The 23,545-nt window shown below is 42.7% G+C and overlaps 5 protein-coding genes across 10 annotated transcripts; 3 read left to right on the top strand and 2 right to left on the bottom strand.

The window, feature by feature from the left end:
* Positions 1-399: 399 nt before the first annotated feature.
* sys1 (SYS1 golgi trafficking protein) lies at positions 400-4,591 on the bottom strand. 4 transcript variants are annotated; one of them, XM_088388917.1, is made up of 4 exons: positions 4,487-4,591; positions 2,054-2,294; positions 1,903-1,970; positions 400-1,767 (listed from the first exon to the last, which is right to left on the bottom strand). In XM_088388917.1, the coding sequence occupies exons 2-4, from the start codon at positions 2,213-2,215 to the stop codon at positions 1,527-1,529; spliced, it is 471 nt and encodes a 156-aa protein (XP_088245043.1). In that variant the 5' UTR covers positions 2,216-2,294; positions 4,487-4,591; the 3' UTR covers positions 400-1,526. The 4 variants fall into 4 exon arrangements, with proteins under 4 accessions (XP_088245043.1, XP_088245042.1, XP_088245044.1 ...); XM_088388916.1 differs by lacking the exon at positions 4,487-4,591 and adding an exon at positions 2,961-3,063; XM_088388918.1 differs by lacking the exon at positions 4,487-4,591 and adding an exon at positions 2,989-3,063 and having other exon boundaries at positions 2,054-2,296.
* LOC148390520 (peroxisomal succinyl-coenzyme A thioesterase-like) lies at positions 4,005-7,920 on the top strand. Its single transcript, XM_088388909.1, has 11 exons — positions 4,005-4,206; positions 4,976-5,179; positions 5,410-5,509; positions 5,814-6,004; positions 6,067-6,239; positions 6,381-6,497; positions 6,697-6,782; positions 6,934-7,027; positions 7,107-7,187; positions 7,271-7,406; positions 7,494-7,920. Exons 1-11 carry the CDS (start codon positions 4,074-4,076, stop codon positions 7,592-7,594), a joined length of 1,416 nt encoding a protein of 471 aa, XP_088245035.1. The 5' UTR covers positions 4,005-4,073; the 3' UTR covers positions 7,595-7,920.
* A 164-nt stretch (positions 7,921-8,084) lies between these two features.
* On the top strand, positions 8,085-11,048 carry inpp1 (inositol polyphosphate-1-phosphatase). 2 transcript variants are annotated; one of them, XM_088388911.1, is made up of 6 exons: positions 8,085-8,299; positions 9,090-9,295; positions 9,376-9,436; positions 9,505-9,705; positions 9,781-9,955; positions 10,031-11,048. In XM_088388911.1, the coding sequence occupies exons 2-6, from the start codon at positions 9,092-9,094 to the stop codon at positions 10,518-10,520; spliced, it is 1,131 nt and encodes a 376-aa protein (XP_088245037.1). In that variant the 5' UTR covers positions 8,085-8,299; positions 9,090-9,091; the 3' UTR covers positions 10,521-11,048. The 2 variants fall into 2 exon arrangements, with proteins under 2 accessions (XP_088245037.1, XP_088245036.1); XM_088388910.1 differs by having other exon boundaries at positions 9,084-9,295.
* Positions 11,044-17,606, bottom strand: dnajc14 (DnaJ (Hsp40) homolog, subfamily C, member 14). 2 transcript variants are annotated; one of them, XM_088388907.1, is made up of 7 exons: positions 17,493-17,606; positions 15,021-16,403; positions 14,799-14,905; positions 14,006-14,125; positions 13,762-13,922; positions 13,566-13,668; positions 11,044-13,395 (listed from the first exon to the last, which is right to left on the bottom strand). In XM_088388907.1, the coding sequence occupies exons 2-7, from the start codon at positions 16,215-16,217 to the stop codon at positions 13,098-13,100; spliced, it is 1,986 nt and encodes a 661-aa protein (XP_088245033.1). In that variant the 5' UTR covers positions 16,218-16,403; positions 17,493-17,606; the 3' UTR covers positions 11,044-13,097. The 2 variants fall into 2 exon arrangements, with proteins under 2 accessions (XP_088245033.1, XP_088245034.1); XM_088388908.1 differs by having other exon boundaries at positions 15,021-16,399; positions 17,493-17,574.
* Positions 17,607-18,187: 581 nt separating this feature from the next.
* Positions 18,188-22,993, top strand: nab2 (NGFI-A binding protein 2 (EGR1 binding protein 2)). The gene is made up of 8 exons (XM_088390603.1): positions 18,188-18,401; positions 18,552-18,608; positions 19,159-20,073; positions 20,139-20,272; positions 20,536-20,587; positions 20,699-20,813; positions 20,910-21,098; positions 22,735-22,993. The coding sequence occupies exons 3-8, from the start codon at positions 19,165-19,167 to the stop codon at positions 22,830-22,832; spliced, it is 1,497 nt and encodes a 498-aa protein (XP_088246729.1). The 5' UTR covers positions 18,188-18,401; positions 18,552-18,608; positions 19,159-19,164; the 3' UTR covers positions 22,833-22,993.
* Positions 22,994-23,545: the final 552 nt, after the last annotated feature.

The following is a 23,545-nucleotide window of genomic DNA, read 5'->3' as shown; positions in this document are numbered from 1 at the left end:
ATGTTTTCAGAGGAATAAAGATGGAAAGCAAAAAGTAAGGGTTGAATCAATATGATGGAAATGGGTCAGATAAAGTTTTTTCTATATGACCCATTTAGAACAGAGTTTCTGTTTTCAGTCTTCCCTCTAGCAAAGCGTTGGTAATGAGGACCCTAACAAGCAGGTTTGCACCCATCCGTGCGTTCCCATCTGCTACTTTCCACCTGGACGTTTTCAGCGGTGAGGCAGTGGGGGAAGAAAATGAAGGATCATGGCCTAAGGTGAAATCTCGTCAGAGAAGCGAAAGCACGCCGGCACTTTGCCAGTCAGTGAAGACCACCGATAGGTTTGGGCATCTGATGCATAGACATCGAATATCTTCCACCGTTTCCTGATTCAGAATCACTCTCTTTCAACCACTGTGAATTGGTAGTGTTTTATTAAAAAAGCAGACTTTTTTTTAAATCTCAATAACAGGTCCATATCTCAGCTTCTTTGTATTCAAATAACACATAAACCAGAGTTCAAATACTGGGTGGTATTTTTGGGTGCGGCGGGGTTAATGTTGAGGCTGACTGTAAGAGTATTTAGGGCAATAGTGTAAAAATGTTGTCAACAACCCCTCATCCGAATCAAGCTGGACACTTATGCATCGCTCATAAAATAACTTTCTTGGAATAGCATCACCACTTTGTCAAATCATCACAATTTAGTTGTGATATAAAATCACAGCTTTAATTATAGAAAGATTCATGTAAAGCTGTATCGTCAAGCGAGTTAAAGTAGAGGAACTTCAAAATTTATTAAGCTAGTGTTTTAAAAGCTTGAAAACAAGACTGTACTAAAACTGCTCCAGAACTATTTGCGTCGCACAATCAAATATTTTTGCAGCTTGTCAAAGACTTGTCTGGAACAGAGACAGTGTGCTGTCATGACACAGCTGAAAGCAGACAAAAACCTCCCAAAGAGGCCTTCATGTTGTCTGAATATATTATGACAAGGGAAGAGGAAAACAAACACTTGCTGTGTAAAATGCTAAAAAGATTTGGTTAAAATTAAAAAAATACTAGCCCAATTTGACCTTGACCACAGGGAGTAAAATTCATTCTGAACGGGGACACCTTATTCACACATTTGATTTTAATTATACACTACTTTTTATTTAAAAAAATTAAATAAAATAGTAACTGCTACTGTTTTTTTATGTGAGAATTGCTCTAATGTTTGTTTCCAACTCAAACTAGGTTGCAGTCATGCGAAGACATTTGACTAAAAGATTACACTTCCCCCCTTCTGAGAACAAATATATTTAACCAGAAAAAACGAGAACCAAGAAATCGAATGCAGCAGTTCACACGAGTTCATAGAGAAGATGCAGAGAAAAATTGTCCATAGCTGAATGAAAAGTCAATAATAAATAGGCCATCTGATGTGGAGCTTATATATACAGTCCGATGTATGTGCCACATTTGCTTTCTTCAAGCAGTTCGTTCAAGATGTCTCAAACTGTCCATTTTCAGCAAAGTGCCAAGAAAAAAATAATAAATTCAAAGGTTAGACTTGGGTCCAGAATTGACTGGAATGGCTCTGAGCTCAGTCCGCATGCACAAGTACTCTCCGATGACTGCCATCAATGCCATGCAGGCCAAGTTGACAAGCCACCAGGACAAGGAGGAGGGAAAGCGAGAGTTATAGATCCAACAGATGATCAAATGGAAGAAATGCACCGTGACGGTGAAGTCCAGGCACTGCTTCCCTCGGCGGATGAAGAACCACAAGCCCAGAGCGCTGCGGCAAAGATACCTTCATTATTAATTCACACTGAACACATAAAAACACACTGAGCGCCGCATGTATTCTTTATATAAAAGTACGGTCCACAAATACAGGGACGAGGACATTATTTTTATCTCCAAGCCTCACCAGGTAAGAGAGTTCAAAGCGAACGCCATCATTGACAGCCTGCCCAACATCGGTGCAAAGCCAAGGATCTGACAAAAATAAAACAGTGTCACCGGGCGTACGAATTTCAACACGGTTCAGATTTAAAACGGGTTAAACAAGGCCCACTCACTTCATAGCTAAAGATTTGGTCCAGTGAAGCACGTGTCGGCACCAGGCTGTCCACACCCGCCAACCACAAGCCGAGAAAGCTGTAGTAGATGCACTGCATCAAGATGATTTGAAGCACAATGAGAACAGGGTCCCAGATGTAGCTTCGGAAGTGGCTGCCCATTGTGGACTCAAAGTGCACGTCCAAAGGAAGCTTTTAGCTGGTCGGGCTGTTAGCAGACATGGTGCTTCGATTGCAAAATCTGAAGAAGAAAAAGAAGATATCTCAAATAGACGTCTTCATTCTTTCAACCCGTAGTAACATTTAACAGACTTGAAAAGAACTGCTAGCTGTCTTTTTGGCTCTAAAACAGCTTGATGTTCTTAGGTATAAAGTACGTAATTCAGTTAAACCTTGTTAAATATTATTATTACTATTCTTATCTCACACATGTCGTAATACTAGTGGTACACATCTGCCTCACAGTCCAGACGTTTAGAGTTTGAATCTTCGCTCCAAACTGATTCCCCTGGATTACCTATGTGATAGAGAGGCGACGAGCAATTACATCTATTTTAAGGTTGTTAGTAGCGCGCTCATTGTTTTCCCAACAATTTTGAGCTTGTGATATCGGTTAAGATTAACGACAAATCAAATGCTGAAAGGGATGAGCAGTTGTTCGAAATAAATTAGCCGAAGACACACTAAGTAAATCGCAATAAAATGCAATACAACACAATAAAATGCGACTGCGTGCCTTTCAGTTCAAGCTAATTGAGCAGATACGTTCCACTCTGGTTTAGCCATACAACAATACAAGTTAGAGTGACTATTCAATACGAGAAAAAAACGGAATACCTCAACCAAAAAAAAAGAGTGATAAAACGGAACAGACATAGTCACTGAATGTGTAAAGATGTTTAACTACATTAATTTAAGGACTTTTTAACGCCCCTTCATTAGCTTGGCAAGATGCAGGCCTGCGTTCCAACGAGACAAGTCCAAAACACAAGCAAGTCGCAACATTGAACCGGAAATGTTTTTGAACACTTTAGTACGACCTTTCAGAATAAAACATTTTTTTCAGAGAAATTAATTTATCAAGTTATTTCTCTATCGGTTGTTGTTGTTTTTTTTGTCACAGTTAATCAGTCGGATAAATAGTTTGCTACAGTGTAAAATGAATAATAAAATTAATATTGGTTAATTGATATGCAATAAGGAGTCTTAAGTATTTGTTATTATTGTATTTATCTGGCCATTTTGTGATTTGTTGTATGCAATTTGTCTTTTCAAATGTTGGGCAGATAACATTATGAACAAAAGGGTGTGTATGAGACAGTTCATTAAACTAATTCAGGGGATTGATACCGGTTTTTCCACTGGAAAACATTCTGACACGTTAAAGCAGGTTCTACATAGTTCTCCAGTGAGATCTCGCACGCATAACTATCAGGAGTTACACCTACCCAAACATCTGTACCAAATCAATTCTGGTGAATATTGTTAAGGTAAGACTTTATACATAATACAATACATTTAGGTTTTGGTTTTACACACAACCTAAATGCAGAATCTTTCTAATTGTAATGGGTCCACCAGAACAGTAATTGGCAGTAAATATCATGTCAGGATATATTATTATTATTATTATTATTATTATTATTATTATTATTATTATTATTATTATTATTATTATTATTATTTAGTATTGCTCAATTCTCTAAGTATAGTAAAATCGTCCACATAAAAAGATTTATAATTCATAAGGTCAATGAATGAATTGATGCATGGAGCCTACTGGGAATGATAAGTTCCCCATGAGAACAGGTAAAATGTATGTCAAATTGGTAATATATTAAAATTACAAGCTGACCTCCTCATCAAGCCTTATGTTTTTTTTCTTCGACTCTGCAGAGAGTAAAGTGTCAAAGTTCTTTAGGAGCACATCAGTGATTTCCAGGATGTGATTGTTAACTCATTCGGGCTCTATTGAAAGCAGTTCGGAGACATCACAGGATTGTTTCTTGTTTCTCCTCTTATGTCCATTTCCAGGACAGACAGCATGATTTGGACTCAAGTGCGAGTGGCAGTATACCGGCATCTCATAGGAAAGTCACTCACTCCAAATGTTGGTCTACACAGAAAACATTACTGTTTGCACCGAGCTGCAGGTAAGAAACAGTGCATGCAGTACAAACATTTGTGCTGGCACATACTTTTAATATTGATAATTGCTCAAGAAAATGTTCAAGCCTCACGTTTAGCTTAGTTTCAGCTCAGCATGTTCTTGATTTTCATGTTCGGACTGCTTCTAACAGCAACTGTCATGTTGCTGAGTGGACTGTTTAGCGTTGGTGTATAGACGCTGCTTCCCCTGCTTTTGGGATTCACAAATTGCCAATACCAAAGGTTCTGTCTATTTGTTTAAAAACAAGTGAAATCAACTCTTACTTTTGAAATATGCAGAGATCCTCTCCGTGATGGTCATAATAGTCAGTCAGAAACCTCACCATGTTAATGCAAACAAGTTGTTGGACTCTGATTGACTTCAAGGTGAATGTTAATGATTAGGCAGCAACTGGCGTAACCCGCCTCTTGTCCGTTTCCAGTTATAAATACTGAAACTGATTATTCCTGTTTCTTTTATTGCTGTGAATTAATTTTTAAGAAAATATTTCTTGAGCTTATAATAATCATAATAACCACAACAACTTAAATGAATTGTAATTATTTGAGGACACTGCTAGCTAATCTGCATAGCCATAATAGTCATCAGTCAACATTCGCGTTTGCCCCATGAGTAGCATGTACAGGCAGAACAAAAAGGGGCCAAGTAGTGACCCTTGAGGGACCCCATATGTCATGGCCATAGAATCAGATTCAAAACTTCCAATCATTTCCTCCACATAGGACCTGACATTACACATTTGTCTCCACCAGCGATGCGACAGATCAGTACCGGTCCAGCTCCTGTGTTGACAGCTGCTCCAGCCCGTGGCCTGGTGGATGATCCACTCAGCATAAAGGCATCATTTCTGCCACCACACCATTTGGTTACATTGTGCGCACAAATGCGCAGTGAGGATGGTGACCTGTGGGAGGCTTTTGGCCACTATAACACAAGTGCAGATGGCACTATCAACCGTGAGTCATGTCGAACACAGACTGTTAATTGATAATATGTTGTGTTTGTGTGAAATGTATTATTTTTAACATGATTGGCACAATTTTAGTTTCTTAGAATAAAAGCATAGTGAGCTGCAGTTGTTTTTAATAATTATTTATTATGGCTCACTGGCTAAAATGAAAATTCTACTCACACATTTGATGTAGCTGCTTGTGATCTTTTTCTGTCCTTCCTGTGCTTTCAACAGTGGCTAGGGATCATTCTGTGGGTGGTTCATATTTGGGATGTGAGCCAATGGGTCTCTTCTGGGCCCTGCAGCCAGCACCTGGGGAAAGGGAAGGTTTAAGGCAAGTGGGAAAAAAATCTCAATTGAAGTTGTCTTGTTTTGAGTTGTTTGAGTGCTTCTTGTAGTGCCATAACCTCCTTTCATTATAAATCATATTCAGCATAGATGCCCGTTGTTTTTCTGGTGATTTTTCATACAAATTTTAATACAAATACAGTTGTGCCTTGAGATATTGAGTTATTTGACCACTCTTGCAACCCAAAATAATGAATGGAAAATGCAATTAATCCCTTCCAGTCACTACCAAAAAACATCAATCAGGCAGACACAAACATTATTGTTTTTTTTGGGTTTTTTTTGCAAAGGCTGCGCAAGAAAAATGTCGAGATTCCCCACATTGTGGACATTTCCTTGCTGGAAGGTCACGTGACTCCCAGAGAGCGAGCGAGCGCTGAGCTGGCTGTTGCAACCACCGAGCGCTGGTACATGGCACCAGGTGTTCAAAGAATAGACATTCGCCAAAATGGAGTGGTGGGAACGTTATTCTTACCACCAGGTGAGCGCAAATGTGACTCTTTTCATTACCGTTTATCTGACCTAGTTTCACATTCTCTGCAGGCCCAGGCAGGTTTCCTGCCATGGTGGACTTGTGGGGTATGGGTGGAGGACTAGTAGAGTACCGCTCATGCCTATTTGCATCCAGGGGCTTTGCCAGCTTCGCCGTCGCCTTCATGGAACACAAAGATCTGACGGTCCAACTGGATGTCAACTCTGCGGATGCATATATGAAGGCAAGAAGTTAGGTGACACCATGGGTTCAAAGTGTGAGAAAGGCTCCGTCAAGACCTTTCATCACACGGCAGGTTACTCTGACTGACATGAAGTGCTCAAAGCTGTCTAATATTTTCCTCCCCCCACCCCCTTTTGTTCAGAAAGCTTTTAATATTCTTCAGGATCATCCTCAGATCCACGGCAATCGAATTGGTGTCATTGGTCTCTCGTATGGAGTCTACCTAGCCCTCCGATTGGCCACTCGCTCTGAAGTAAATGTATGTCACGAAGTTATATATTGTATGTTATGTCAAACATTTACACATATTAAATCGTTCTCATGTTTTGTGCGGTGTGGTACCTCCGCCACAATCGGTATTCTTTAACTTCATTCTTTATTCATCATGATGCAATGTTGGCAGTGAGAAACCAGATTGTTGCTTGCCTGATATTGAAAAACTTCCATGTATTTTCCAGCCATCCTGTTTGGTTTGTATAAACGGCCCAGTAGGAAGTAACGTGGAGCTCACGCGAACCTTTTGCAAGCCTAAAGTATCCGAAAGGTATTTGACAGTTGGAGTTTACAGTTAAGGTCATAGAAACACATTGTTGCTGATTGGGGTTGGGAAACAAATTTTCATTTTATGAAATTGCTTAAACACAGCTGAACTTTTCCAGGTGATGTGAAGTTTTCTTTTCAATCTTGATTTTCAGTGACCAGCGGTTTTGGCCACGGGATGATGCAGGCTATCTTAGCTTTAAGGACATGTCTTTACCCAAAAACTGCTCTCCTGGAACTGTAGTGGAGGTGATATAAAGATCATCTTGGCAACAACGAAAAAATAGAAGGAAAAAAAAAACGCTTGAAATGTGTCTCATCCTTGCAGTTAGGGAACCTGGCCTGTCCAATGATGTACATTTTAGGTGAAGATGACCAAAATTGTCCAAGTATCGAGAATTCAAACATGGTACATATATATTAATTTATCTCATCACGGTAGATTTTGCTGCACATTTAAAGCTAACGCAGCTCAGTTTATGTGCTTTTCAGATTGACCATGTCCTGAAAGCATCCGGTAAATCCCATCTGTATACCTGTTTGTCATATCCCGGTGCCGGCCACCTGATTGAACCACCTTACACACCAAATGCACGGTTATCTGTGTGGAAAATCAAACCAGAAAAAAGTGAGATCACCAACTTGCGATTTGGTTTCCCGTGTTTCTTGTGAAACGTGCATATCTGACCGCTGCTCTCTTGTGCTTCTCCTGCAGTGCTCGCTTTGTGGGGGGGTCACACTGCACCACACGCTGCTGCACAGGAAGATTCTTGGAAGAAAATCCTGAATTTTTTGGACGAAAATCTGAGAGCGTGAACTTTATTTCCATTTGATGTTAATAAAATTAAATGCAAAGTTAGATTTTCCACACAAGCTCACAGATTCACCGCTAGGGGGAGGTGTTCAGTCGTGATGACAATAAACCTATCTCTAATGATGATGTACAGTACAAGTAGGAAGAATGACCTAGACTAGAAAAAAAACCGGCATTTATTTTATCTTACGTGTTTATTAAATCTCTATAATGCATCCATCCATTTTCTTTACCATTACTGTAGTCACAAGTGTGCACGATGCTATATCCAAGCTGACTTTGGACGAAAGGCAAGAATTTATTAACATGACCAGTGACGTAACATGAATAATATTTAAAATGTTTAAAAGTTGTTGTTGTTTTTTTTACAATATTCCAATGTTTTGAGACGCACCTGCACTGTTGTAGTGACGTTTCAAATTGAAAGATACTGGAAGGTCTGATTTGCACTTGAACGCATCGTGCGCCCCCGCTTCCTGTTTTGCTTGTGCGCACCTCACTTCCTGCATGTTGGGACGTGAACGCACCACCGCTCGCCTCCTATCTCTGACGTCAAGAAACTGAAATATAGCAAGAAAAAAAAATTCTCTCATCACTAATGCAAGAGTCGCATCGAATTATCAGCGAACTGTTACTCCCATCACCGCGGGACGCTTAAAAGTTTATTTGACCGAGCAGTATAAGACAACGTTTGAAAAGTGTCTTTGGTAAGCTTTTGCATTCCTTTGCTGAAGGTGTGAACCGAAAACATGCTAACGAAAACAATAGCCGCCCTAAGAGCTGCAATTCTGCACAATTATTAATCTTTATTAGTCGTAAAGCCGAGTTAATGTCAGAAGACCTAAATAGGAGCTTCTGCAGCTTCTTATACCTGCATCTTTAGAAAACATAACGCAATAGTATGTTATTTTATCATTTAATATTATAATAAACTATGCGTTGCTAAAAAAAAAAAAAGGTTTGCTTTCCAAAGATATATCCATCTTAATTATTGTAAACAATTAAAAATGTCATCTACAATATTTGGAAATAAGTTCTACAGTACCACTACCGCCTGAACAGGTGACGTTTGGTAGTAATAAATATTTTCTATTTGTTTTCACTGTAATTATAAAACAGTTTAACAGTACTCTCTAAATTAAATAAATTGTTTTTATTGTGCTGAACGTTTATATTTGAGCAAATGTGTGTTGTAAGTTTAAAAAAACTTGACCTTGAACGTGGTTGATCTTGAAAATCAAAATCAGGGGTAATGGAACTATCCGATTACATTATGGAAATAATTGTCATGACTAAATATCTGACTAAAACTGAATTGTACAAGAAATTTAGCATAATGGTGGCAAATTTAGTGATGTAATGACCCACATCCTCCCACAGCACTTTTCCCGCCACATGCCCTATATTCATTGGGTGCTATAATTAGCACACCGTATACAAGGCGCACGTCACACTTTCCAACTGTGTTTTGACAAAAATCTCCTCATCGAGATCCAGATATGGCCGAGCTGCTGAGGCTTCTGCTGCAAGTCTCGGAGAAAGCTGCCAATGTTGCACGCGTCTGCAGGCAGGAGGCGCCTCTTTTCCAGCTTCTGGTCCAAGAAAAGACAGGAGATGACAAGAACAAGAAGTTTGTGCAGGACTTCAAGACGCTGGCCGATGTTGTGATCCAGGAGGTGATTCGACATGATGTTGGCACTCAGGTATGAAGGTCACCTTGACTCATGAATGATCCAAGGATTTTTTGTCTTTCATAAATGTCCCTGTTTATGTTTGTATTCAGTTCCCTGAAATGGTTGGCTTCATTCATGGAGAGGAATCCAACAAGTTTGAAAATGGACTTGGTAATTATCTCAAAGTTGATAAAAATATAATGATGGCGGTAATGGCAGACCTTTATTCTGCCTCGCAGGTGAGAGTGTGACGGTAACGGTGCGCGGCAGCGAGGAGGAGACGGCAGCGCTTCTGGCCACAGTGCTGGACGGCGACCTGACGGCAGCGGCGCTCCTGGCACGAGCCATCCACCAAGACCCGGCCACAGTCGACGCCAGCGCGGACGGATTAAAGGTGCCGCTCAGGCCTTCCGAGCTTGGCATTTGGATCGACCCGATCGGTGAGCGTCTCATTCTCAAAGCAGAAACCAAAAATGTCAACGGGGCGTTAAGTGTTTCTTATCTGGTTGATTCAGATGCCACCAGCCAGTATATAGAAGGTCGCGAGGAGGTGCTAGAGGAGGGCCACCTTTCACCTTCAGGTCTGCACTGTGCTCTGGTCCTCATCGGGGTTTACCTCCGTAGCACAGGTGAGCCTGTCATGGGTGTCATCAACCAGCCATTCAACTGCAAAGATCCCGCAGGCGGAAGGTGAGCTGTGCAACTTGAATCTAGACAGTGTTAGTCTGTATTGCCTGAAAAATTTTTCAACCTGTTTGTTTCCAGCTGGCGAGGAAAGCTCTTCTGGGGCGTGTCCTGCGGCGACGTCAACGTGTGCTCGGTGTCACTGCCCAAACCTGCACCGGAGGGGCGTCGAGGGCTGTCGGTGGTGCTTAGCTCCAGCGAGAAGCAAGTGGTGAAGGACAGTCTGACTTCCCTGTGCGGACCTGAAAATCTGATGTACGCCTCGGGAGCCGGTTACAAAATCTTGTGCGTCATTCAGGGCCTGGCCGACGCCTATGTCCTCTCTGAAGGAAGCACCTTTAAGTGGGACTCCTGCGCGCCTCACGCTCTGCTCCGAGCCCTCGGCGGGGGGGTGGTAGACCTGACGAAAAGTTTAGAGTGCAGTTCTGAGGCCAAGGTAGAATTGACCTATCACCAGCCTTACAGTGAGGGGAAAGGTGCTGACCGCTGGGCCAACTACGGAGGCCTGGTGGCATATGGAGACGGTTCCCGGCTAAGCAGCATTATGGGGGCTCTGAGAGGAAAGCTGTAGTTTTAATTTGGGCTGACGTCACACTCGATTCTGTTGTAGAGAAAGGTCTGGGGATATTTTAAAGGTAAACACTTTTTAAACCAAATATATATGTCTATATAAGTGGGCCAAATGAGATAAATTTCTGGGGATTCAAGTGTGAAAAATTGTGTGTTGAGTGCTGGACAGACAGGCTTTCTTCGATAAACACCTTCCAGCTGACATAAATGGCTTGAAGAACCTGTTTGTGGACACTGCGAAGGGTGAAAAAATGATGTGGTCTCGAGAAGAGCGGGAGTCTGACCTGTAACTATGTTAAGTATCATTTCATTGTTGAGCTGACCTGTCAGATGCTATAAATATGTCAAGTGGATGGAGCGGTGTGCAGTCATGCTCACCTTCTTCAAACATCTCCTTGTAAGGAGATTATCCAATCACATGCGCCAAACACTGATCCACTTGTAGTATGGCACTTTTGTCTTATGCTACGTATTTATAATGTCACTTTGTTGTGGATCTATGCATATAAAGCAAGTCAAACATGTTGCATTTATGAAATTATCTTTACTTTGAAAACCAGAGAAAGCAGGGGAAACTTACCCAAGAGTGATATTTTAAAATGGTCTGCCAGCCAGGGAACAAAAGCCCCTGATGATTGTCAGATAAAATTGTTTACAATATTTCTGCATATTCTGTAAAAAAAAAACCATTGTTGACTCTGCCGTTGTCTTCTTGAACTTTCAAGCGGCACCTAGTATGTCCATCAGTGTGTCCACATTTTCATGCTGAGGTGAATGTGTGACAAGTCAACAAATGCAAATTTTCACTGTCAACGTTCATGGCAATTAGAAAACCAAAGCCTAAACAAGGACGGCAGACCACAAATTGCACATCATTGGAAAAATAAACCAAAGGCAAACAAAACATAAAATCATGCTACTTTATCAGCAAAATATAAATCAGTTCTTTTCAGTTATAGTGCCACTGCTGAGGAGCAATCTCATTTCAAGCATTACAAGCCTTTGTGGTTCTGGCATGGCTCACCTGATCATACACCACAAATGCATAAAAGAGGAGCGATGTGACACAGGGAGAGGAACATGGCAGCATCCTGCGTCAACACTTATTCGGGGAAAAAAAATAGATACATCGCAACCACTCCAACCCCGAGGCATCACAATGCAGCGAACTTCAGGCTTCTGTGCAACCGCACACGAACAGCGACGTCACAGGCCCCAACACAAAAGGTACAAAACTGACCCCCAAAAGAAAAATACAAATGTCAAATTCTGCTCGCTCGAGCAACGTTTACACAGTAGGTGTAAACAGCCGAGTTTTCCTGAAGTTATTTGAAGTGATTAGGAATGCAAGCAGCAGAAAGTAGAGTGAACCCTTTGCTGTTAGATGAAGACATGAAATTTCACTTCCGTGCTTTTTTTATCTTATGTTTACAGTAATTTCGAAATCTTTAGGGAGTGATCGTTTAAACCATTTCACATCACGTTCTTAAAAAAGCTGGGGAGGAACCTGTGATTTGATAAAAGAAATGTCTTATTGCACTGATGAGCAACAGAGGGCAATGTAGGCCACTCATCAGGCCTGTCCCGTTGAGAATTTTGGAAATCACAATGGAGCACAAATATGAATGGGACTAATAATTAGAACCCTTTCACTGCTTAATGTGTTAATGTGCATACAGTCATGGAAAAATTATTTGGTATTCTCCAATTTCTTCATTTTAATGTCTTGATGCCACGACAGGTGTATCATGTGACTAACAGAAAGACAATGTGGAATGGTGATGCTTTTGGTTATCAAAAAAAAAAAAAGAAAAAAGGCTCTAGAATCACACTTATGAGCTACTTTCAACGTCATTATATTTGTCCTACCCCAAATACGTGCCTGAACATTCAGGCATTTAAAATACAAATAAATCTGAGGAAGAAAGAGCGGTCTAACATTTTGTCCATAATTGTAGGTTCCAAGCTATTATTTTTTTCCCCCATATCCAAATTGTATATCACCACAGCATCACTGGTAACTCATTCCTTGTCGTGTTTAACATACAGTATGCTGATACTAAATTGGGACTATTACTCATTGAGCTTTTCCATGTCTTAAAAACAAAAATTTGCAACGTACAAGAGAAAAAAACATTTTTTAAATGTAACTGCTAGCATGGAGAATCACTGCAATATCATGTAAGACAGTTGCGCTGATGCTGAAATGGATATTGTCAAATCGATTACATTGAGCCACTGCTGGTGCCACCATGGCTCGCGAAGATTTCGTTTTGAAAGTAAGTGAATGACTGGGAGTGGCAAAAAGCAAGTGAAGAAATGGTGCAATGCGAGTTGGTAGGAAAGAATGGCAAAGCTACAGTCAGTGTGAAGATGAAGCCAACCTAAGGTGAAATGAGAGCTACCGCACCACCACCACCGGCATCTCTTGAACCTTCCAACATGTTCAATGGAGACTACAGCCTTTCCAAGCAACCTCAATCTCCTCCAGCTGGGATGTCAGCAAGACCCAAAGCGGCCTATGCTGAATGTCTCCCTGGATTGTTTTTTTCCGTAGCTGTCTTCATCTCAGCAGACTTCACCTCTGGAAGGGCTTGCGGACTTTCTTCTTCCTCCGAGGCGGAGGTTTGCCGCCCTCCGCCCACGATTCGCCGGGCTCGGGCCGCGGGGCCCCCGGCATGAAGAAACCCGTCTGGCCCGGGGGAGGAGAGAACGGGGGTGAGCCGGCGCCCGGTGGAGGATGGTGAGATGGACCTGAGGGGAAAAAGCCCCCATTGGCTGGCATGTCACTGGGGGCCGCTCCCTTGAAGATGCGGTTGAAGAAGTCCTGTAAATCTGCCGGGTTGGCCGGCCCTGGACCGTGCTCTGAGTGTGACCTTCAAGGGAGAAGGGAAGATGGAGGTGAATAAGGAGTATCGAATGTGTCTGCAGGGAGGAGTAAAGTAATTGCAAATTTCACCCCTATCTTATATTCAAAATTTAAAAGGCGTTTTGTTTTTTCAAAATCCTCTTCCCATACACGACCACAAGCAGCAATACACGACACCTGTTTCTGGCGGCATTGCTGTTGTTCTTGGACCCAAAGGAGATGTGATAGGGCACGCGGTGTGTGTCTGGAGAGATGACTATCCTCTGGCAACCCGCCCACTCTGAAACGTGACACAATAACATCAGATGACAGAATTTTCTTTTTTTTTTTTTTTAAATCGACATCTTTGTTGCTTTGAATGAAGAGAAGTTACCTGTAATATCATAGACTTTGCCATCCATGCAGGCAAAATAGGTGATACGTAGGCCCAACATGCTGGACTCGGCCCAAAGGTCGCCTTCGTCAGCGCTATGGCGACGACTGCATTCGGCGCAGAAGCGGGCCTCGGCTGGTTCTCGATCCATCTCGAAGCGCCTGCGGTGACAAGGACGAATCTGCGTTTTGTCATTCTCTTCTACGCAAGAGCAAATCTTATTCTGCTGTGCGGGAATACATACTTGTGCTTGCCTTCACATTTGGTACACATCATGGTGTTCATGGCTTCCTTCAGGTCATCCTGCAGCTTGGTGAGGAACTCGTTCATGGACTTGGAGAGCTCAGTCGCCGCCATTCGCTTCCTGTGACGGGACAGAGCAGATTGCTGAGGAATGGCGACAGACAAATTTCATTGATCGACGAGGCTTAGAAAAGTGATTCAAGGTTGGCCCGCTGCACTAAAGAATTTAATTACATCATATCTGTTGCTGTGAAGTAGCTGCACGGTTACAATGTAGCTTTCCGCCATTGGGTGATGACAAGGAACATGTACACACCCTCCTATCACAAGGTCTGTGATCAAAATTAATCAATATTAATCTCATGCTAAATGGGAGTCAGCAGACATGTTGCCATTTTAAACGCCCTTAACAAGTTCTGCCTTTTTACTTTGCTTTTTAGCAGAAGCCTGAAGGTTTTCTGCTAACAGGGACCACTATTTGGTACTGCTCATAATTTCCTCCACCCTGACTAATACCCCAGTTCCAGCTAAAGTAAAAACAGCCTCAAGCAGAAGCGTAAATCGCAAAGGACTCTTATCTTTAGTTGGGTGCTTGCTGTACCTTACGCAGCTAGCCACCACAGGCTGATTGGCTATAGCGTTAACTCTTAAGTCTGCCTTTTTCTCTCTCTTTCTGAACTTGTTTTTTGTTTTTTTGTACAGCATTTGTTTCGATGTCTACCAGCATCCTTGAATGAATCATTTGTTTTGAGAGATTCCATTGCAGACTCTGTTGTCATGTTACTACTACTCACAATTCATACTCTCTTCGTGTTTCTGGGTTACTGACAATATCCCAGGCAGCCCGCAGTACTTTGAACGCCTCACCAGCTCGTGGGTGTTTGTTCTTGTCTGGATGGACCTAAAAGAGATGAGATGGGGAAAAAAACGATTTGTGTGTAGACAATTTATTAGTCATCCATTCATCAAAGACAATCGATAGAAGCATTTGATGTGGGTTTTTTTAGCCGGCATACCTGGACAGCCAGCTGCCTGTAGGCCTTCTTCAGCTCGGCTTCAGTCGCATGGACCTCCACGCCAAGCACAGTGAAGGGATCAAGCTCGTCTTCTGGGACCCCAGCCAAGGCCAGCAGTCTTTCCAGCTCCTGACCCGGTGGGCCTCTCCCGGCTCGACCCGGTGATTCGAAGCCGGACGTGTGCACGTGGCCGGCCCTCTTGAAGCACTTTCTTATCCTTTCCACAAAAAGCACCACCCTCTTCCAAAAACGTGAATCCTGGAAAGCTGTCCAATACCGTTTCCCCCTCTCTCCACCAAGCCGGACCAAGACACTTTTCACTCGCTGGGACACGAGCACGATCAAAGCATAAAGAAGTCTGAAAGTCGATAAGGCAGCTTGTTTAGTCCACTTGAGTGAGCAACCAACTTTATCGGCCACATCCGCGCCTGCGCACTTTGTCCATTTTAAAAACCTACTAGCGTCAGCCTTCATTCCCGGTATGTCCGTCATCTTTCCAATGAGTCGCTGCCCCAAGCGGTAAAGTTTTAAACCTCCGGTCTCCACGCCAACGCCACAATTGTGAGTTAAGGTGACGATAATTTCGATCATCATATGGACACAGGAGATACACCAGACACTGAGAGACTCCGACAACATTTCTTTCAAAGCAAACACGAGTTGTTTGCCTGAACGCCTGCGGCCACGGTTCAACGGATGATGATGATGGTTGCGCCTGCGGGCCTGCTTGTGCCTGCCGCCGCCCGACACGAAAGCTCCTTTTTGAAAGGTAAAGCCACTTTGAGTGCTTTGCTCGGAAACGGAACCTCCGCTCCTCAGTTTGCACCTCCTTCCTGATCCGAAGCTCCTCCAAGCCGACTCGCCGTTCATGTGCTGCTCCTTTGCGGATTCATCCTCCTCTTGATTTATGACCCGGGAGCTCACGTGGCCGTCAGCGCTTTCGTGGTCGTCGGAAACTTCCTCGGTTTCATCCCTGTCCTCCATGGAGCCGCAGCATTCCACGTCACCGATTCCGGAATCATGCGGGGTGGCTGGGTTTGGGGTGTCCTGAGCATTGGATGTGGCCTCGCGGTCGTCTTCGGCCGCTCGAGTCTCCCACCGACTTGACTTATTCACTGAAGTGGAATCACCCTCAGTGAGCTCCTCATCCGAATCTGTAAGGGCATCCATCTCCCTCTCAGTTGCCACTCTCTCCATTTTCAAATGTCTTATTTTGTCGTGGTGAAAATAAATTCTTGTAGAAGATGATCCCCTAAAGCCATATTCTGCTGCAATATTCTCCCCAGACCCTCACCCCAATGTGAGACTGGGGGCTTCTTGGGTACACCATATCAGCAGCTGATTTGGGCTTTTAAACATTTGCCATTGTGCAGCAGGAACTATCTGAAACAAAACACAACAAGTTACAAGTACTGAACAAAAATAACATTTTTGTGCACCATCCTAAATGGTGACACAACAAAAATCTAACAAACACAAATGTCTTTATATTTAGCACAAACAGGACATAAGCAGAAGTCTCATACAAGAGCTGTAAATTTGAAATAAGAGCTCTTTCTAACATCGCTTACAGCATAAAGAAAATTAATGAATTACAGTGGCTATTGTGTTGCAAGTGATGGAGTCCTAGCCCACCAGCTTGAACTTCAGACATGCGTTTTAATCATAAACTATTCCAGATCATTGATTTCATTCACCACACCATCATGAAAAAACTGAATGTCAATCTACCACTCAAGTCTACCTGAAAATGTCTTATGGAAAGATTGCACTTTATGTACTAATATTCGTATATCATGACACTGCACTTCTAAGGACGTCCCCACAATGCACGGTCGATTAACATAAATAAAAATAAGATCACATTAATAAATTATACACCATATTCTTTCTCAACTTTACATATTTTAACTTCGAAATTAACAAAACGGTATGTCACCGTTCTTTAAGGACTGCCTGCTAAATAAACAGAACCAACAGTTTGACTACAAGCTAATATAAAGCAGGATTGTGTTGTATAGCTTTACCGATAGAAATAAAACAAAAGGAAAACAAAAATATTTTCAAGCTCACGTCAGCCAGGTGCTTTAGAGGCGGCTAATGTTAGCAAACGCCCCGAATGTTAGCCTTGGGAAACACCCTACCAAAAAAGGCAGGCGTGCAGGCTGACTAAATGAGTTATAATTAGTCCCCGTTCGTGTCAGCTTTTTCGTTAAATGTTGAGAAAATGCGTCGACAAAATAGAAACAAAACTACAGATTGTCCTTTAAAGAGAAAACATATCACCGACGAGCTAAGTCTTCGCTAACGACGTGTGGTAACAGTTAGCTGATAAAAGCAGTTTGCCCTTCCTGTGGGAATAGCCCAAACAGTATCACACATCATTTGGGTACCGTGAAGTTGCGTATCGAATTTTCACGTGCATTCAAAACAGCTTGTGTTGAATTTATAACGCTCGGATAAGTGTGTAACCTTGTTTGTGTCAGACTGCCAGGTGTCCGTTGTGTTGTTTTTATGGTTCTCTTCTTCTTCTTCTTCTTCTTCTTCTGCTTCTTCTTCTTCTGTTCATTTTTAACTTCCTTCTCGTTTTTGCCGGACCCTTCCCGAGTCCAACAACACATTTGAGTACTACCGCCATCTATTGACCAGAAGTGTCCAATGTACTTAAAAAAGTGACGATAGCTAAATTTAACATTTTGAGTTTTTATGTTATTCTATATTCATATTTACACACTTACTTATAACTAACTCTTATTTAGCCAACCCCAACACTTTTTTCGCCAGACAGACAGTTTTTAATTATTATTTTAAATGCAATTCAAAAGAATTCATAAAAATTCTGGACCATAATCTTAGCTTTTGTGGGGCGGAGGGTACTTATTGTGAACACAGTTCTGGTGAAAGACCTAATAATAAGTCTGCCTAATAAAGCACCCTGCAAACTAAGAATGCATGCACAATTTAAAAAAAATAAAGACAAAAACTAACAATATACATTGTCTCTTGTATGATTTTTACTCGGGTCTTCAAACTTCTCTGTAAGAAGACAGGAACCCCCCCTTAATAGTTCCATACTCCGGAGCACACATCTTGAAGACGCAGAGGGTTAATACCGAGCCCCCCACCACCATCACCACCACCCACCCACATCTCCAATTTGAAAGCCGCCTCTCTACCGGGAGAGGAAGGCTCTTTTTCGGTCAGATGGCGCGTTGCAGTCCGCCCCCGTCATTCTCCAGCCCACACAGACACACAGCGAGAGAAAGAGAGGCAGCCAGCGACCAATACGGTGCGCCGGAGGAGGATTTCTGCCAGTGATTTCAGACGAGCCACAGTAGGCTGAGGGGATTTACTACGCCAACCTGACGCTATTGCTTCAAGGTAAAAAGGCTGCATTTGAAACGTGGACGTACAGGCAGTGCATTTTTTTTTTGCAGCGTTGCAATATATTTAATGGCCTATGACTGTATCGAATACTTATTTTGACTCAATGAAACAATGACCGAAGATTTTTTTCCCCCATTTGTACAGAGACATCTGTTGTTTGAGAGACTTCTCCGCAGCCTCACTCATCTTCCTGACCTGAAGGTAAGAACATTGACGAGTTGTAACACTTTTTAAAGCAAATGATTGATAATCAGTTGTGGGAAGTTTAGGGGGGGAAAAGTGCACATAGTTACTGTACTTACATGTAAATCCGTCTCGTCTTGACTATTTTTTTCTGATGAGTTCAAGCTTTTACTCCCTCCATTTCAAAAATGGATATTGTTTTTTCTTCTTATTCTGTCAAATAGGCTTGTTACTTTTTTCAACCTCTTCATGTGTGAAGAGGTAAGCTTTTGATTGGCTGAACTACTGAAATCTTGTAAAATAAAAAATACAAAGATGCCACAACGGTGACAGATTTGGAGAAGCAAAATATTCCACATCATGGCTTTATTTATGAGAATTGTTTGCTGTTGTAATTGGTGGGGACTGTGTTTTTTGTGCCATCTTTTATAATGACTTCTGGGAATTCACCTCTGTTGAAGATTTCAGTAGAATGAGTCAAAAGTTAACATTAACATGTTTCATTGTCTCATGAGGATTTCAAACTTTTAGTCGGTCGGTCTCATTTGTGCTCGTCTTTTGTGTGCAGCGTGCCATGTCTCTGCCACGCACTCTTGGGGAGCTGCAGCTCTATCGCGTGCTGCAAAGGGCCAACCTGCTGGCCTACTACGAAACCTTCATCCAGCAGGGCGGCGACGACGTGCAGCAACTCTGCGAGGCGGCCGAGGACGAGTTCCTGGAGATCATGGCCCTGGTCGGCATGGCTACCAAGCCGCTGCATGTGCGTCGGCTGCAGAAGGCCCTCCGAGACTGGGCGGCCAATCCGGCCCTTTTCAGCCAGCCCGTTTCCAGCCTTCCTTCCCTCGGGGGGATCCCGCTCTTTAAAGTGGACAGCACGGGTCCCAGCGGATCAGCGGGTGGACCGAGGAAGTCTTTGAGCAACGGGCAGCCGGGGTCACCGTGCGAGCGGGAGGATCGAGCGTGTCTTACGCCCATGCACAGTGGGAGCCCCCGGAGCCCATGCTCTCAGGCCTCCCCCCAGCCACCAGACTCACATTACCGGGAAAAACTGTCCCCCATGGACCCGCACTGGCTCAGCCCAGAGCCTGATGGCAACGGCACCTTACCCTCTGCACCGGGAATGGAAGAGGATTCGCCCAGTCCGCCGCATCTACCCATAGGTCACCCCGGTCCCTCAACATCTCCAAGCTCATCTTCTGGCCCCGCCCCTTTGTCTGCCTGGCCCGGAGGACAACTAGACAGTGAGACGAGCCGCGCCGTGGCGGAAAGTGTGGAGAGACTCCTCAGGACTCTGCCCCGCTCCGACGCAACGGAAGTGAAGAGTCTGCTGAGGATAAACAAGAAGATTGCCAAAACCGTGGGACACATCTTTAACATGGGCTCCCAGGACGCAAAGAAGGAAGAGGAGATCCGCAAGTACAGCCTCATCTATGGACGTTTCGACTCCAAGCGGAGAGAAGGCAAACTACTCACGCAGCATGAGGTAAAACAAACTATCCTCTCGTCACTTGACTGCGTCATACGCACTCATCTTTCTTCTCCCCTCAGTTGATCATCAACGAGGCGGCAGCCCAGTTTTGTATGCGTGACAACGCCCTTTTACTCAGGAGGGTGGAACTCTTCTCTTTGGCTCGGCAGGTGGCGAGAAAATGTGCCTACACCTCCACTCTCAAGCATGCAAGGTAAGTGTCTTGCAGTTTTAATATATTTTTTAATCTCGGCTCAGGTCTTTATGTTTGGAGCTTGCACGTACAATACGTGTACTATGAATTGTCGATTGAATGTTGTTTTTTACCCTAATTAGGACAAGCATTTCATTATAAAATAGATGAATAAATTACCTCTCCCAAAGTGTCAATAAAACTGATCTTTATAGAAAGTAAAATATTGGAACTGGATAAAACAATACAATACAAAATCAAAAATGTTGATTATTTCACTTCAGGTCTAATGTGGAGGAGAACTGTGCGCCATCACACAAAAGAGCAAGACTCGAAGTGAGTTGACAAATCCTTCTTGTGGGAGTGCTTGCGATTATAACGTCTCTGTATATCATCTGAAATAAAAAACAAGTGGTTCACAATAACAAACTGTGTCTTTACTTCAAGGTGACTGCACCCGAGAGCACGTCGTCACTCCTCGGAGCAGACAGCGCCGAGGCCTCGCACCAGAGGGCCGATGATGACAGCTTGTCTGCAGAAAGTCCCGACAGCATGTCACATGGTAAACACTCCAAGAAGTTATTCCGATTACTCCAGATGTCACCGTTGCTTCTAAAACTCTATGAACGGCATTCTCTTGCTGTCTGTGCCCTCTCAGATATAATGAGCTCGCAATGCAACAAGTCGCCATCGCCGTGTCCCGTCACCGACAGCTCCAATCCGCCCACCTGGAGTCGCCATCTCATGCAACAAACGCTCATGGATGAAGGGCTGCGATTGGCTCGCATGGTGTCACATGATCGGGCCACCAAGGTCAAATTGGGGTCAGATGGAACTCCCCCCACAGGTGACTTTTCAGATATTAACTTATCATTGTGTGTTTGATTTTATATTATATTATAATAAATGAATATTTTGCAATGATTGCCCTTCTCTTTGCAAGTTATAAAAAAATAACATTGACACCAAAACCCATTTGGTGTGCATTCATAGCTTCCTAGTTAGCTTAACTAGCAAAACTCCATAAATGGAATTTAATCTAGACAGACAAAACTGACGTTATGAGGATGAATTCAAGTAATCATGAGAGGCTCTTCCTGTTATCACACTGCCTTATGAGGAAGAAGTGATGTGTCCAAGTTAGTTGTGATAGGCAGAGCGTGGAAAAAGAATTCCGGCCAAGACATGAGTGGGCGTGGATGGAGAGCAAAAGAGGGAGGGAGGTGGTATAGGAAGTACTCTGTGGGCGACAGCATAAGACCCCCCCCCACACACACACACACACCAGCAGCAGCCAGCACCGCCACCTCAGTGGCAACTGACGTCAGAGTGCGTTGGCTGCGTGGGCAGAGGGGCGGGAAGGATGGGTTGTGGGGGCGATGGAGTGGGATGTAATTGAGGGGCGTTGCACTGACTCACCAAGCGACAGTGCACCAAAATAACACCTGTGGGCTGCAAAATGGCACAGTCTTTTTTATTCCTCTTCTCCTGCAACCAAAAGGACTGCGGAAATAACAACAACAAAAAGAAGTGACATGCATTTCATCTCTGACGTCAAACTGCCTCACTTCTTGTCTTTTACTTGCCTAACTTCACTACCCCTGAATATGTTTTCTCATGACTCTTCAGATTTTGTGAGTCACGTTAGTCGGAATAACTTGCTGTTATGGTTCAGTATCAAATGTTACTTTTATCGCTAGCAAAATTGTACGTATGCACAAGTTTAAATATGTAGTTTGTTGACTTTACATTTTTCTTCAATTCAACTGCCGAGATGTTCATGATGTGATGACTTCACTTAATATGGGGGTGTTTCTTGCTGAATTCCCCAAACTATTATTCAAAGACTTTAGAACACACCACTTCGTGGCAGTGACTAATATTTGCCCTTTAGAGTACTGCATCAGATCAGAGCCCAAGGAGTGTATTAGAACGCACTTTTCTGTAATTGTTTAAACTTCCATTTATGGACTAAACAAGTGTTTGCCTGCAGCATGTTGGTCATGAGTGAGTCTCAGATAGTAGGAATTATTTTTGCGGAGATTTCCTGTCGTGCTGCTGCAAATGAAACGAGAGCATGAATATAAAATGCATGGCTAGCAGCAAAGGTGAATAAAAGTCAAACACAACCGTCAGTCTCAATTTATTTGCATTGGGGGAAAAAAAACAATGAAATTAGAAAAATATGTCAACGCCTTTAAACTTTTATTAATTTTTTTTCAAGTAGCATTTTAATATTCTTAAATGGTATGTTTGCAATAAAAATGTCGGTTTGGTTATGTTAGTGCTTTTCACAAGCAGCAGACACAGCAGAGGCTTTAGCGTAAATGCTAACATGAAAGGTGTCCTAACTGATCCACATATATTTGAGACCACTAAAATTTTTTAATTCTGAGTCACCATAAGGATGACAGGAATGTTATTTTCGTTAGAACAATCCTAAGGAAAAATGTCTTTATTTTCTCCATTTCCTGTCTCCATAGAACATGCCAATAAAGTTCCTCCACGGAGCCCGATCACAGCGTGCCGAAGCATCAGCCCAAATGTCACCAAAGACAGTGTCAATCACAGAGCAAAGTAAAGTTTATGAATATTTAAAAAAAAAAAATCACTCCACACCGCAAAGGACTCAGGATACTACAGACATGGAGCGCATCCAATGACGATAATATCATCATCATTATCAGCCTGCCGTGAACTGTATGGACCTGTCATTTTGTTAATAAAAGCATCCATTCTGCATATGGAATCATTCAGTTTATTATGAGCAATCTTGTGTGTTAGTGGTGGCTTGATTTGAAATACCCCAACACACAAGGGGGCACTACAACTTTGGAAATGAAGCCCCTTTTTAAAATGATTTTAATTAGTGAAGTTTTATTGACATTTTCAAGAATGTACAGTGTAGAACAATTGCAATAATTGTTGTTTTATTGTTAATTGAACAATAATTTGCCAATTATTGTTTTCAGAAACAAAGAACTTTATATTTATTTAAAACTGAATTAACATAGTCTTATCTCTGTTGTCACTTGAAAAAACAAACAAACGCAAAACTGCAGTAGCAGCATGTTCGGCACCGAAACAAACATTTTACTTTTATCGACACATCCACTCCAGGCTGTGCATTCGTTCCACCTGCTTGTCTCTTAAGCATTAGTGACACTTCGTAATTTGCCAACAGATTAGTTATTTAGTTCGAAATTTCAAAAAGTTATTTTATTCCCTAAGGACCGTGTGCTGTATTGCAACGCACACATACTTGTATGTTTGTGTCGTGTGTAAGATGCTGGA

Source organism: Syngnathus floridae, chromosome 11 (assembly GCF_059516105.1).
Source record: "Syngnathus floridae isolate MCC-2025c chromosome 11, RoL_Sflo_1.0, whole genome shotgun sequence".
Taxonomy (NCBI): Eukaryota; Metazoa; Chordata; class Actinopteri; order Syngnathiformes; family Syngnathidae; genus Syngnathus; species Syngnathus floridae.
The sequence above is the reverse complement of the archived record's forward strand: the minus strand, read 5'-3'. Positions and strand labels throughout refer to the sequence as shown.

Bases quoted from the DNA above. Each gene is read 5' to 3' on its own strand.
- nab2 (XM_088390603.1), top strand. From the start codon at position 19,165: ATGTCTCTGCCACGCACTCTTGGGGAGCTGCAGCTCTATCGCGTGCTG. The intron at 20,074-20,138 runs GTAAAACAAACT...TTCTCCCCTCAG, and splicing joins AACTACTCACGCAGCATGAG to TTGATCATCAACGAGGCGGC. The intron at 20,814-20,909 runs GTAAACACTCCA...GTGCCCTCTCAG, and splicing joins TCCCGACAGCATGTCACATG to ATATAATGAGCTCGCAATGC.
- LOC148390520 (XM_088388909.1), top strand. From the start codon at position 4,074: ATGTCCATTTCCAGGACAGACAGCATGATTTGGACTCAAGTGCGAGTG. The intron at 5,180-5,409 runs GTGAGTCATGTC...TGCTTTCAACAG, and splicing joins TGCAGATGGCACTATCAACC to TGGCTAGGGATCATTCTGTG. The intron at 6,005-6,066 runs GTGAGCGCAAAT...CATTCTCTGCAG, and splicing joins AACGTTATTCTTACCACCAG to GCCCAGGCAGGTTTCCTGCC.
- inpp1 (XM_088388911.1), top strand. From the start codon at position 9,092: ATGGCCGAGCTGCTGAGGCTTCTGCTGCAAGTCTCGGAGAAAGCTGCC. The intron at 9,296-9,375 runs GTATGAAGGTCA...GTTTGTATTCAG, and splicing joins GACATGATGTTGGCACTCAG to TTCCCTGAAATGGTTGGCTT. The intron at 9,437-9,504 runs GTAATTATCTCA...TCTGCCTCGCAG, and splicing joins CAAGTTTGAAAATGGACTTG to GTGAGAGTGTGACGGTAACG.
- dnajc14 (XM_088388907.1), bottom strand. From the start codon at position 16,217: ATGGAGAGAGTGGCAACTGAGAGGGAGATGGATGCCCTTACAGATTCG. The intron at 14,126-14,798 runs GTGAGTAGTAGT...GTCCCGTCACAG, and splicing joins ACACGAAGAGAGTATGAATT to GAAGCGAATGGCGGCGACTG. The intron at 13,923-14,005 runs GTATGTATTCCC...TTGTCACCGCAG, and splicing joins AAATGTGAAGGCAAGCACAA to GCGCTTCGAGATGGATCGAG.
- sys1 (XM_088388917.1), bottom strand. From the start codon at position 2,215: ATGGGCAGCCACTTCCGAAGCTACATCTGGGACCCTGTTCTCATTGTG. The intron at 1,971-2,053 runs GTGAGTGGGCCT...TATTTTTGTCAG, and splicing joins ACCAAATCTTTAGCTATGAA to ATCCTTGGCTTTGCACCGAT. The intron at 1,768-1,902 runs GTGAGGCTTGGA...TCTTTGCCGCAG, and splicing joins GCTTTGAACTCTCTTACCTG to CGCTCTGGGCTTGTGGTTCT.